Raw genomic sequence first — 14,210 nt, 5'->3', positions numbered from 1 at the left:
GTGCGAATTTTATCGCGTAACGAAAGGGTGACGAATCGTGAAACCGCGAAACGTCATCTCGCCAAGTTTACTCTTCCGCCGTCGTTGATATTTCATTTTCAGTACGCGGCTTATTATTCTGGTTACCCTATTGTTGTATAACGATGTTATATCCTACGATAGATTTGGGAAATTCATTTTATAAATTTGAATTTGAATTTGAATTTATTGTTAACATACAGAGAAGCGTTGCACCAGTTATTTCTAATAATTTTCGTATTAAACCTTGTTAATTTATCAATTGAAGGATAAATCGCTGTATTGGAAGCATCGAATATAAAGATCGATACGACGAATGGTAAATGTAACTTTGAACACGGATGTGAGATTTCAAAAAAAAAGAAAGGCACTGTGTAATAGATATTTATATGATAGGAATCTGTTGCTAGGTAATCTTTGAAGTTATGCGAGTTTTCGTTGCTGGATTTCAAAGTTGCTCGCTTCGTGTGGGTTCGGGTTTAAATTTTCGATTCGTATCATGTGTCTGTAAAGAGCAACCGCAACCACAGCATCTGTAAAGAGAGATGAGACGAACGCTTCTTTCTCTATCCGTAGAGCTCAAGGTTTTCAGCTCGGTGAATACGCGGTGTATAACCATGCCGGGAACCTGTTCCCCTGGCAAAGGAGGCTTACTTCGGCTCTTTAAAGCCTCTCCTCGCGCGTCTTCCCCTTTCGTCCTCCTTTCTCTTTTGCCTCTTCGATTTTTGACTTTACAGCGTAAGATCATATATTCAACGAACATATTATACAATTTATAGTAACTCTAATCAATTTTCTATATATCATTTATCTATAATTTCGTTCTATCCTTAGAAAATAAAGAAGCTAAATTATATTTGAAACTAAATAATATTTATAAAATTACATTCATTTGGATTAGAGAAACTGCTTCAAAGCACGTGAGAACAAACGTCCTTTAACGAGCATTTAAAATTTGCACAACTTGGTTTAGTAAATTTCTGATGCAACGTCGATGATGTCCATGTACTCGCTATGCTCGTGTATGCGTGCGAGTAACGGTTCCATGCAATGACCGCAGACAGGATTTCTTCCTTGGCGTCTTCTCAAAATTTTGACGTCGCTCACGTAGTTAGAGCTGACAGTGTGAGATGCTCGAGCGTGTTAGGTCGAACGTAGACGAGAAATAAATCATTCGACCGAACGTATTTCATTTATTTAATTACCGTGTGTCAGTAGTAGTTAACTTACTTTCCAAGTTGAGCATGTATCGAGCAAACGGCAACATTTATTATCCGTGTTGTAGTAATTATTATTATTTCTAATGAGCGTGCCTGGAGGCTCCACCTCGTATGCACTGCCCTCTACGCAACTCTCTTTCTCTTTTCTCCGTGGCCCTCTTCGTTCCTTCGTTTCGATGCATTTTGCTTCCTTGTTGGGGTAACGCGGTGGTGCGGGATGAAACTCCAGGCCACATAACCGCGTTCCCCTCACGTCTTTCGTTTCAGGGTTTCCCAATCCTTCGGATTCTTCGAATTTGCCTCCTTAGTTGTGCATATTACACAGATTACCAAGTTCTAAATATAAATCACAGCCATCAAGCGTTATTGGAATAATTAACTTTTTTTGTAGAATGGGTTTGCTTCTGTGAAATAGTATATGTTACATCATATTCTGATTCTTCAATTAACGTTTCGTGACACGTGAATTACTACAGTAAATAAACCTGAAATAATTTCAATAAATAGTACTAATCTTAAGAAATCATTCCCGTGTATGTATTTGAAACATCGAGAGGTTATGCACCTTTGACACAAGTTACTATCGATAATCGGGTGTTTCGTATTGGATAAGAAACATTTTATCACCAACTCTCTAATCTTACCTAGCAAGAAATGAGTACAATGCAAGCAGGAATGTAAAAGAGAAGGGGAAGAAAATGACATTTTTCACAGCGTACCCAAGTGGTCGAGAAAAGGTTCCCGAAGGTTGGGAAACGCTGCCTCTATTCCCCGTAAGGCACTCTTTTTCTTTTTGCCTTCGCCTCGGCGTAGCACGGTGCTGGCGTTGTTCTACTCGGGCCCAGGGCTGTACAATGAGAGGTAGCGCATCGTGAAGGGAAAAAGCGCTTAGGTAGAGGGGAGTTCCGTGGTTCGCGGCTACCGACGTGCGGCTGCTTCGCTGAAAGAAATTTAATGAATGGCAACGATCGTCCAACTTAATAAGCGTATACCTGGTATCGATACTTCTTTTTACCCACTTTCTAGGAGATAACGCGTACCATTTGAATCTTAACGTGATCTCAACCTACTCTACATGTCATATGACCCCTTCCATTCCTGTATTTTGACCATTGTGTTTGACTGACGGAACTTTTCGAAAACACACTGGAATAATAAATATTAGGACATTTACTCACTAGTTATATTTACTGATAAAGTCCACAAACTTTACTTTATCTAATATTTTACATTATCTGCGAGGTACGTATGATGCATATGAAACGATAGATTTGCAGTAAAAATAAAAGAAAAGCATTCAGTTTGTACTAAATATCATTAGGACTCTCTTAGGCAACAGCAACAAACTTGACAATGAAACTTGAAATGTTCTGGAAATCAATTTTACAAATTACAAGTTATTCGATTAAGCCTATTTAACGTAAAACTATAAATTTGTAAAAAGGAAGTCTATAACCTACAATTCATAAACTCACTATTATTGTTAGTTGTTAACTATTATGCAAGAGGGCTCTAGCGTCCCGATATATACCAACGACCGGCTATGTATGCACTCGATCAACAAACATACATCGTTTTAGGACAATGAGTAAGAAAAGTTCCGTTCTCCGGTCATTGTAAACAGACATAAAGGCTCAAAGAAATATGTATGTTCGTCGTAATCAGACGTGGAAACAACGATTTTCAACGACGAAAAACTGAAAGGTTCGCGGCTAATCGCGCTTAATCGCGCGTCATTTGATCTAATTGAGATCGTGGCAGCGTGGGGATTTGGCCCTGACATCTATTAGTACTACTACCACTGCCTATCTTCTGCTGGAGCCAGCGGAGAGACCTACACGGCACGGAACTGCAACTGCACTCGGGCGGCCACGAGTCGCCAGGGCGTTCATTGTGGAGTAACTCGATGCACGAACTGTGTTTCTGTGTGCGTGTACCCTCGGGCGAACCAGACGCGGCGTTCGTCTTCCCACGAACCCTTTGCTATACGTACGAGTCTCGTTACTCGTTCCGGGATCAGGAAACACTCCTATTAAGGCCGTTTTACACGAACGCGAGAACTCACACCGCACAAATTACGAGTACGATTTCCACGGATTTTGTTTCCACACGATCCTCATTTTTTGATTGTAATGGAACCGTGAATGATCCTTTTTTCTGCAGTTTTAAGAAATAATGACGTTATTTGTATAAAATCTTTCTCTGAATTGCTAGAATTACTTTATATCTTCAAAAGAATTTAATATCAATGACTTGAGAAATGTTTCTTTATCCTAAACATTTTCTGTATTTCTGATGTCAGATCCAAGAAATAAGCACTATCAACTTCTTATAGGAAATAAGTATTATTAATCGCGTCACGTATAACGACATTTAAGGCGTAAAACTTATAGTACAACCTACCTGATTGTATAAGAGTGGGTTGAAGGATTGGTTAAACAAAGGATTAGTTAAAAATTTCCTTTATTTTTCTGAGTCATAAATGAAGTTGTACTTGAAATTTACAAAGCACAGTGAAAAAATTTGCGAGAAACCTTCCAACAGCTAGAGCTTCTTTATGATCAAAAATAATTCTCGTTTGAGCAGTGATGTGAAAAAAAGTGGAGCTAATTGGTCGGTATAAAGCGAGAGGAATAAGGTGGAATATAAAGACAGCGCAAAGAACGGTGCGAAGCGAACGAAGGCTAATAATTGATTGTCAGTTTGAAGCAGAAACAGGAGTCCACCAACTCGCAGCAGCACCGACGTAATTACAGCGTTTAAAGCTACCGAATGGTTACTGAACTCCGCAAAGGATACCTCGCAGCTGAAAAGTTCACCACCTCGACTTGCAACAGTATCTCTCTCTCTCTCTCTCTCTCTCTCTCTCTCTCTCTCTCTCTCTCTCTCTCTCTCTTTCTCTCTGTTATTGTCGGTACGAAATATTCTCTTTTTTTTTTGAGACATCGATTTTTCAAATTATCTGGGGCCTCCAGAGAGATTAGCTCGATGTTTACGCGTGTCTGAATTAGCCCAAGCCACGAACTGTCTTAAACTTGCGAGCACCCGCCATCTATTTTAATAATTCAGAACGACTGAAACTTTCAGTATCCCCTAGAACTCTACTTCCATTTCTACGTCTGTTTTAAACTAAGAAAATTCGTATTGCGATAATCATAATATATATTATTTATCAATACTGAAGTATAATTTATGAATTATAATTTACGACATGTAAAATGTCATTAATATGACTCAACTGCCCGAATACTTATGGATAATACAACCTAATGTATAATAACCTCTAACATTTTACTGAAATATTTCTTCGCTCGCTTATTCATCGATAATCAATTTGAACATCGCATACTTTCCAATCTCTCGTTATCACCATCCGATCACCTACATTTCGATACACGTCACACAATCCAAGAACCAATGTTCCGGATCAGAAATTCCATGAAATCTGTCGTGCGTGAAAACGTCTCTACGGGGCAGTATTTCACACGGCTGTAAATCGACACTTTTGGATTCCCGCGATGCCCGATGCGCGGCCATTGGCCGAACGAATTCGTCATCCAAAGTGACCGAGGTCTCTCCAGACGCGGACGCGACGAAGAGAAAGCAGCGAAGGAGGAAGGCTCGTCCGTCGTTTCTCGAGCTAGACGGCTTGATTCTCGCGGTGAACCGAACGTCGCCGCCTGGAGAGAATATATCCGATATCTTTGGAATGGGACATAGGTCCGAACGACGTGGCAGACATTGCCTGTACCTGTCTCCACGCATCGAACTCTGCCTGCTCACCTGCATTCCATCAAGCGAGGCCCGAGGGGGGACCTTTCAGGATAGCCAGGACCGTATAGCGTCGGCGGATCGTGAAACGCCCCATCGATGTTCGCCATCGACGCTTACGTTGAGTTCATGCGACTAGTTAGGTTAAGTAATGAAATCTACACGACGTCGCGTTGAATTTTCATCTTTCACATTTCTTGATAAAATGACTTTTGTAGAAAGTTAAAGAAAACAATGGACAGTATGTACCGAGGTAGTTATCATCGTTTGAAATAAGCACATCTCTGATGAAAAAGACATGCAGTTTGAGATATAAGAAGGTAATTTTGATAACAACGAATGTATTAACAGCGAAATAAATACGACGTTCTGCTAGTTTAGAGAAGCGAAGGTTTGAAAGTGTGTTTCGCCGATCGACTTAAACCAGTCGGTGGAAAAATTACGGCCTTACCTGGCGAGCTCGCGGGGGCGTAGGACGCTTTACCGAATCAGCAGGATCAGTAACGTAGCCGCGTGGAGAGCGAGGAGGAGGGTACAGGCACGAGACAAAGCGAGAAGCAAAAGCAACGCTCTCTCGAGCGTACCACTTAATCTTCCCGATCCGCCCAAAATCTATTTGGAATTCCCTGTTATGTACCTATACGTGTTTGAACGAAGCGTTAATTATCGCTTCAACGGCATTAACGTTGCACGTTTTTTTCGCCGCAAGTATCTTCATTTTAAATAATGACGACTATCCCGACACAGTCTCGACCAGTTTCTTTGACTCTCTCATCTTATCAGGACACACGAGAAACAAAAGTACAATAGTCCCGACAGTATCAAACTCGAGTAATTGCTTGCTTCTAGCTGGAGAACTTTTGATTTTTGCATCGCGCAAAGAAGTTACGGACGGTCACGGTGTTAGCGTAACTTGGCTCTTCGACGTGGATAGAACATTGGCAAGGATCTCCGATGGCTGTTCTAGCGAATTTACTCGAATTTGCGCAACGATTAACAGCAGGCTCTCTTGACTTTTCTCATAAGCACCTTCGTTAAATAAAGTCAAAATGAATTTACTTATGACTGTACGTTTTACAGATGTCTGCCGAGAGAAGTTAACGAAGAACGACCTTGTATTACGATTAGAAGTATCGTAGCTTCGTTGTACCTTGCCATACCGTATATACCGCAAAACGTTTCTACAAATATTCCGATAGCCCATGAAAAACGAAGCTGCAACTCGTACACATATACTCCCAACAAAGTTATTCGGAGTCTGCATAAATTTTCAGGTCACCGCGAATTATACCAGTCAATTCGACGCGTTTCGTTCCAATCAACGTTTACAATTAACGAAGCTATTTCTGCGACGTTCTAGTTCGTTTCGCAACGTCCTCGAGTTCGTCTCCGTTTCTTTATCTCTGACACGAAATTGAAATGGTCGAAGGCAAAAAGCCTGGCGCCGTACATCCATGCAAATCTCGGCACATGTACATTATTATACATTTGTACGCGTGGCAAGGAAACAAAGAGGAGGAGAAGCGAGTCGAGTCGAGTCGAGTAGAGCCAAGTCGAAACGCACGGCGTATAGCTGCATTCCTGCAAGGTGAAGGGGCCACGCGAGGACCCTGGCGAGTAGCCGGGCCTGTAGGGCCCCAATGCGTTCGAGAACACGTCGGCCCTATGGCATGCGGTCGTCCGGGGTCATGGGAAGTTAAGTATGCTCCGCCACTTCAGAAGTAAACTTCTCAAACTGATTCGATGCCCGGTTTAATTGGATCGCCCGTTACTCCCTCGATTTTGCTCCACCTTCCTCGTTGATCATCTTCGACGATGGTTCTTCAACCCCTGCGATAATTTTATCCTCCCGAGACAAGACCAGCGCAGAGATTCGTCCGATCCGCCGAGGGTGTTGACTTCTACCGAAGCTTTGATCTTTCGGTAATTTAAAGAGCCCATTCTGAGCGCACTTCGCATGTATGCGAGTGATCTTCGTACTTACTTTGTGCAACGGAATTTCGTTTCTACGAAATCCATTCATTGGGAGGGAATTTTAGTTTGCTCGCATAACGATCCTCCAACCTTTCGTCTCGGTCTTGTTTTACCTTTAACCGAGAGAAAGACTCTTAATGGTCGAAGGAAATTATTATTTTACTAATATTTTAATAAATGGAACATATCTTGGGAAACGAAAACTCGACGCACATCGTTAACTATTCCTTCTTCGAATTCGACAAAGTGAGTTCCTTTGCCTAGAGCATTATGACTTTAATTGGAAGATTGATTCTTATGCAATTAAGGGAATCTGTATCTTTTGAAGTCGTTTCTCGCAAATAGCCTCTTGTACCGTTTCTACAATCGCACGATATTTTCAATGTTTCAGGAAACTGGGCTTGGACCTGGTGCCCCGTCAGGGTGCTCATATGGTGGATCCGGAAACGATGTCAATCGTGGAACTCTATCACGTGGTAATTACTATGGGAGAACATTTTTCCAAAGACCTGGCGCGAATTTACGATCGCCGTGAATTCGTGGTAAAAGCCGATCCAAGAAACGCGACGCCATGCATCGACGTTTTTCAGCCAATACGAACGGCTGACTCGAAAAAGACAGAAAGAGAAAATAGCGAACGACGACTGGCGTTAGAGCTCGATATTTTCGAAAGGGAAAGAAAGGGACAGAAGCAAAGCTTCCGAGCGCTCATACCTCGCCATAACGCGTAGCTCATTGAAATTCTAGCTGGAATGCTGACCATTTCAAATACTCCGCAAGAATTGAAATGAAGCAGCTCCGGGGGTGTATTCGGTGCACGGCCGCGCGACATGAAATTTTGAATGTCTGCCGATCGTTCGATCGAAATTCCTATATTTGTAATTCGCCGTTTATATATCTCGTCGTGGGACAGAATAGCGTTCGTCGAATACGAACGAGCGATCGCCGCGATTTGTACACCGATTGCCAGCGTACATTACGGCTCAAAAGTATCCTGACGCTTGTTTATTTTCCGCTAGATGTATCTTGATTGCGGAATTACCAACAATGTTTTAATACTTCACAATCATCGATGATAGCTCGTCGGAGCTACGTGTAATGGAAGATTTACGCGGTGACAAATAATAAGATACATTGTCGTAGATACTCGTTAGATTTATAGACTACTCGCGCCGCAAAGGATTCGCGTAAATGCTGTTTTATAATTATTAATTTTGTATAATTAATACGATAGCGTATACGATTCACGGCGATATTTACGCGTTTCCACTCACGTTCTATCGATTTCAGCACGTTCAAAGCGCGGAGAATTCGCAAGGGTCGTCGGCTAGGGGAACCCTGAGGCGGAAGGAGCACAGAAAGGTGCTGACCCATCACCTGTATTTCTGCATGAGGGATTTCGGCCACTCGATCGGCGAGGACACGGAAATCTACTTCTCCTTGTACGACGCGAAACGAAATCAATATCTAAGCGAACGTTTCCTGGTTCGAATCTCGAAAGAGGGATTCTCCAGCTTCATAGAGAAGATTCATAGCAATTGCACGATTTTTACGGATCTCGGCAATGCGGACCTTAGCAGGGACCTTTACATGGTCGCGCACGTGATGCGATGCGGCAGAATGCTTTACTCTGATTCGGGCAAAAACAAAGCGGGCACTGCCACTTACAGGAGACCGCACGGCGTCGCGGTCCTCTCGCTTGCCGAAGCCACGCAGGATCACACGGAGGAACTGGAAATGACGTTCAAGGTAAGCTGTACCAAGTCGATCGATTTATCTGTCCGCTTTCCTTCTGCGGAAACTTTTCATCTACGTTCCTGTTTGTTCAAATGTTTGTGAATTGCTAAGATCTTCTTAAAGAAAAAGAAGTCAAGTTCAGTCAGCAGTCTAAGCAGCATTGTCTTAGGTGTGCCAAGGGGAAGAAAAGGAGTTTCACCAGTTACACGAGCAGATTATTCGTAACAACAAGTGTTCCCCACTTCCGGGCCAGCCTAATTACGGCATAGTGGTTTCACTGCGCGTCCTGCACGGCGAGTTGACTCAAGTTCGCGAGGAGAATCCACTGCTTTTCAAAAATATCTGTCTAACGAAGAAGCTAGGGTTCTCCGACGTGATCATGCCGGGTGACGTGAGAAACGACTTGTACCTGAAACTGGAACGTGGAGAGTTCGAACGAGGCGGAAAATCCACTGGGAAAAATATCGAGGTATTCGTTGATATCGAAGTACAAACTGTAGAGACGCTTATCGTCAGTTGTGATAAAATTTCTGTCTAAACACGAATCTCGACGAAATCTATAGGTGACGATTTTGGTCTTGGACGCGGATGGTCAACCTCTGGAAGAATGCTTGTTTGGCGCGGCTGGAATGGAGGGCAGTTCTGAGTATCAAAGTTTAGTTATATATCATCACAACAGCCCGTCGTGGGCCGAGACGGTTCGATTGGCCATACCTATAGACAAGTTTTACGGAAGCCACGTCCGCTTTGAATTCCGGCACTGTTCCAGTACGTCGTTGAAATTTCTTTGCAGATTAAGAGCTTTTGGCATACCGACTATCCGCAGTTTTTAACATAGCATGCTTTCCTTTGACGCAGCACGCGAGAAGAACGACAAGAAATTGTTCTCCTTCGCCTTCGTGCGTCTTATGGAACCTGGCGGAGCTACTCTTCAGGATGGCCCCCACGAGCTATATATTTACAAGTGCGAAGATCGTTCCAAGTTGGATTCATTAAGTTACCTCTCTTTGCCTAGTAGCGCTCGGGAACCAAATGCAACAGGTATGATCGAGTTTTAGTTAAATTTTGTTGATTTTAGAAATTCTGTTATTCGAATCTACCTATGAATCAAGCACTTTCTCTTATTCATTTCTTGCGTATTTTCAGGTTCACCAGCATTTTCCAGATCCCCCAAAGAGGCCGTATTCGTACAAACGTTGCTTTGTAGTACAAAATTGACGCAAAACGTGGACCTCCTGAGCCTGCTGCAATGGAAGGCACATCCGGAACGAATATCGGAGGCTTTAGGTCGCGTACTGCGGCTGGACGGCGAGGAATTGGTCAAATTTCTACAGGACATTTTAGATGCGCTCTTTTCCATGTTCCACACGGAGGACGGTAACTCCACGGCTCATTCGGGTTTAGTCTTCCAAGTGCTCGTCTCCATTTTCAGCCTTCTCGAGGATTCCAAGTTCGAGCATTTCAAACCTGTCATGGATGCTTACATTTCCGGCCACTTTGCCGCTGCATTGGTATATAAAGGTCTTCTAAGTAGCGTGCAACATTGTGCAGATTGGGTAACCGCGGCGGAGAAGCAAGAGCCTATAATCAAGTGTTTCCGTTCTCTGGAGTATATCTTCAAATTCATCATTCAAAGTCGCCTATTATTCGCCAGAGCAACAGCTGGTCAATACGAGGACAGTTTCAAGCGTGATCTGTACTGCGTTTTCGCCGCATTGAACAAGATGTTGGGCATCCCGTACGAAATGGTGCTTCACTCTCAGATAGCTTTGCTTTACTCCATCTCGGCAGTCTTCGAACAGCTAGTCGCCGTGCTGCCAGTTCTCGAGGTGGCGAAACTCGCTTGCACGATGCTCGACTCGGTGCCAAGAGAACCACCGTTGCAGCTCACGCAGGCTAAATTAACGGCTATTAAAAATCTGACCACCTCGTTGTTGTTTCGCGAGGACAACGAGAGCAGGAATCTGCTGTTGGTTACGATGTGTAGACACTTGAGGATCCATTTGGTTAGACGAGAGGAACTTAGATCCTGTACGGAGATTCTAGGAGAAATCCTCAGCTTTTTATACAAAAGGGGGCGAGATACTAACAAAGTTAATAACTGTATTCAACACGACGTCGAGACCCTCTGCCTTTCTATCTTGGATGTATTGATACAGACGATTCTGATTGTAATAAACACCAGTGGCCCCGTGTTGGGATGCCTGGTAGCTTGCTTGATAGGCTTGCTTCAGCTTCTAGACGAGTACCATTACGTTCGACTTTGGGAGGAGCTAGCTCATACAGGCGAACGAAAACCCCTGAAGGATTTTCTTTTGAGAGTCTTTTTAGTTCTCCGTGATCTCGTCAGACAGGAAGTTTTTCCACCCGACTGGTTAGTAATTAGGATGCAGGCGAACAGTATTATCTTAAAGTCCCTGCAGGAACTCGCTCAGCCTTTGGCCTCGCAAGCTAGCTTCGATTCGCAGCTCTGGTCCACGTATTTTAATCTAGCCGTAGCGTACCTCACTCAGCCATCTCTGCAACTCGAACAATTTTCGGAAGTGAAGCGTGAAAAGATCATTGAAAAATACAGGGACATGAGAGTGTTCATGGGCTTTCAAATACTCTCCATGTGGAATCATTTGGGTGATCGTAAATTGGAGTTTATTCCTGGAATGGTAGGGCCCTTCTTGGAAGTTACCTTAGTTCCTGAGAGTGAGCTGAGGAAGGCCACTTTGCACATCTTTTTCGATATGATGGAGTGCGAGCAACGAGCTCGTGGTAGCTTCAAGTCCGTGGAATCGGAATTGATCGATAAACTGGATATCCTGATCAGCGAGAATAAAGGTGACGACGAGTACAGACAGTTGTTTAACACAATGTGAGTAGTCGTTTACCTTTGCTAGAACGTTTCTTATAAAAAATTCCATTTGTATAAATGCACATTTTTATGCACGTATGAGAGATTTATAGATGTAAGAGTGCACCGAACGCACATAATATGCAAAAATATATAAAATATTTAAATGTCTTATTATTTTAGTCGTGTTCATAAAAATATGCGTTGGCATAAATATCCACAGTCTAATCACTAGAACTTGATAATAGCATTGGCAATTATAGTTTTTCTATGTCATCATTAAAATTTCATTTGCAATTTCATGCTGCGTTAGGGAACATCTTAGCGCCGTGTAAGTGTGTCGCCTAAATTCGCAATTAAACTACATACATCTACACGCGCACGTGAACGGAATACTTAAATCATGCTATTCTATTTTTGTCCGTAGATTATTGGACAGAGTTCAGTCAGAAGATCCAACCTGGAAGGACAGCGGAACTGCTTTCATCACGTCAATTACGCGTTTGCTGGAAAGACTGCTAGATTACAGGAGCGTAATTCAGGGGGACGAGAATCGCGACAAGCGTATGTCGTGCACTGTTAATCTATTGGTAGGCGAGACATTACAAATTTGTATCAAAAACAAAAATAGAGATAATAATGGATCTTGGTTTTTTTCTTTAGAATTTTTACAAGAATGAATTCAATCGTAAAGAGATGTACCTGCGTTATATTTACAAGCTTCACGACCTACATTTGGTAGCTGAAAACTATACAGAAGCTGGATTTACAATGAAATTATACGCCGATCAGCTTGGTTGGGGTTCTACAATTTTACCTGCTGATCACTTGCATCCGCAACAGCCAGAGTGGCAGAGAAAGGAGGTCCTTTATCATAAGATAATTCATGACTTAGATCGAGGCAAATGTTGGGAGAAAGGTATTCCTTTGTGTAAAGAATTGGCAGTGCTGTACGAGACTAGATTATACGACTATGCAAAATTAAGTCATCTACTGAAACTGCAAGCCAAATTACTGGACAATATATTGACACAACTTCGGCCAGAGCCGGAGTACTTTAGAGTAGGATTCTACGGTCTTAGTTTTCCTCTTTTCGTTAGGGTAGGTATCAATTATAAATGAGATTAGGTCTAAAATAGATTTAATTAAACGTGACGAATTTAATCTTCTTTGTGGTGATTCTGCAGAATAAATTGTTCATCTATCGCGGTTTAGAATACGAGAGAATAGGGGCATTCACACAGCGATTACAGACTGAATTTCCAAGCGCACAAATATTAATGAAGAATTCGCCGCCTGATGAGAGCATCCTTATCTCAGAGGGACAATGTAAGTTAATTCGTTATTTTTTCTTCCGGTTCTTAGCCATATACCAACTACTAGGATGCTTATGCAATTTCTTATTTTTATGAACGTAATTAAGAAAGTGGAATCTAAATAGAGATTTGTTTCATCTAGTAAGGATATCAAGAGTACTTGGTAACACTTTATATGCAACATTTCAGATATACAAATTTGTAACGTCAAACCAATCCCCGAGGAGAACAGCCTAGCCTGTCGAGGAGCTGAAGTGCCAGAAAGAGTGGTCGCCTTTTATCTAGTTAATGACGTTCGGAAGTTTATCTTTGATCGACCACTTCACAGAGGCCCTGTTGACCGAGAGAACGAGTTTAAATCTCTCTGGATCGAAAGAACCACGTTAACCACAGAGGCGAAACTACCTGGTATACTTAGATGGTTTGAGGTGATCGAGAAGAGATCTGAGCTACTAGCGCCTGTACAATACGCCTGTGAAACTATGCTGAGCGTGGAGAGAGAATTGAGGAGACTTGTCGCGCAATACACTGCCGAACCTAATCGAAATATTAACCCCTTTAGCATGAGACTCCAAGGTATCATCGACGCGAACGTTATGGGTGGCATCACCAAATACCAAGAAGCCTTTCTTACGCCTGAATTCGCTAGACAAAATCCGGACATGGTACCACACGTAAACAGACTGAAGAGTTTGATTCTCGACCAAATGAGCGTTTTGGAGGCGGGATTAAATTTACACGGACAAATTGCACCAGCTGGCGTGCAACCGCTACACAAGAGACTCAACGAAAGATTTACACAGCTGAAACAAGGTCTTGGTCCACTAGCAAGACAAAGAACAATTCATCAAGACAGCATTGTCAAGTAATTACAAATTGTGCTTTTTGTGCTTGCAAATAAACTTGCAAGAAAACAATCGTCTTTCAATTGAATTTTCGTATTTATTTTTCATTTCTTTAGTTCACCGTTACCTCCGTTACCCGTTAACGAAAAGCAACGTCCAGCTACATTGGAAACGGCAGGCTGCAGAATTTCTCACGCGGACAGCGATGGCCTACCTGAAGATGAAGGTTTCTACACAAAAGTAGACGGTGGGCCACCACCTATACCGCAACGTGAAGTTCGGCCACGTTCTGTGGGCTACGGGACTACTCCGCCTAGACCCACGCATCAAAGATCTCTGAGCAAACCGTTAAGTCCAAAGTTACCATTGAGACATTCTTTACCTACGCCAACGGATGGAGTGGATCAAACCGGTCTAAGAACGTCATGGAGCGAACCTGGTCCTGAATCAGCGCCACCGTTGCCTCCTAGAGGTTGCAGTAAGTTTC

General features: G+C 42.7%; 1 protein-coding gene and 1 long non-coding RNA gene across 6 annotated transcripts in view; one reads left to right on the top strand and one right to left on the bottom strand.

Moving 5' to 3' along the window:
• LOC126921123 (dedicator of cytokinesis protein 3) overlaps positions 1 to 14,210 on the top strand; it is a 53,711-nt gene that overhangs the window by 37,991 nt on the left and 1,510 nt on the right. The window contains exons 1-13 of one of the 3 annotated variants that reach the window (XM_050732382.1): positions 5,357 to 6,932; positions 7,375 to 7,459; positions 8,274 to 8,732; positions 8,890 to 9,189; positions 9,284 to 9,488; positions 9,579 to 9,761; positions 9,867 to 11,583; positions 11,876 to 11,893; positions 11,990 to 12,152; positions 12,226 to 12,663; positions 12,750 to 12,891; positions 13,068 to 13,743; positions 13,840 to 14,201. In XM_050732382.1, coding sequence (XP_050588339.1) covers positions 7,415 to 7,459; positions 8,274 to 8,732; positions 8,890 to 9,189; positions 9,284 to 9,488; positions 9,579 to 9,761; positions 9,867 to 11,583; positions 11,876 to 11,893; positions 11,990 to 12,152; positions 12,226 to 12,663; positions 12,750 to 12,891; positions 13,068 to 13,743; positions 13,840 to 14,201 — 4,708 coding nt within the window. In that variant the 5' untranslated portion in view covers positions 5,357 to 6,932; positions 7,375 to 7,414. Of the gene's footprint in view, positions 1 to 5,356; positions 6,933 to 7,374; positions 7,460 to 8,273; positions 8,733 to 8,889; positions 9,190 to 9,283; positions 9,489 to 9,578; positions 9,762 to 9,866; positions 11,584 to 11,875; positions 11,894 to 11,989; positions 12,153 to 12,225; positions 12,664 to 12,749; positions 12,892 to 13,067; positions 13,744 to 13,839; positions 14,202 to 14,210 lie in introns of those variants that run through there. The other 2 variants (XM_050732380.1, XM_050732381.1) reach the window with 2 other exon arrangements.
• LOC126921146 (uncharacterized) lies at positions 1,375 to 3,235 on the bottom strand. 3 transcript variants are annotated; one of them, XR_007712241.1, is made up of 4 exons: positions 3,077 to 3,235; positions 2,258 to 2,384; positions 1,804 to 2,178; positions 1,375 to 1,723 (listed from the first exon to the last, which is right to left on the bottom strand). It is a non-coding gene; the product is annotated as an uncharacterized LOC126921146 (long non-coding RNA). The 3 variants fall into 3 exon arrangements; XR_007712240.1 differs by having other exon boundaries at positions 2,714 to 3,234; XR_007712242.1 differs by having other exon boundaries at positions 2,279 to 2,384; positions 2,714 to 3,234.

Source organism: Bombus affinis, chromosome 10, assembly GCF_024516045.1.
Source record: "Bombus affinis isolate iyBomAffi1 chromosome 10, iyBomAffi1.2, whole genome shotgun sequence".
Classification (NCBI taxonomy): domain Eukaryota; kingdom Metazoa; phylum Arthropoda; class Insecta; order Hymenoptera; family Apidae; genus Bombus; species Bombus affinis.
Note: the sequence above shows the minus strand (reverse complement) of the source record. Positions and strands in the feature narration are given on the sequence as shown.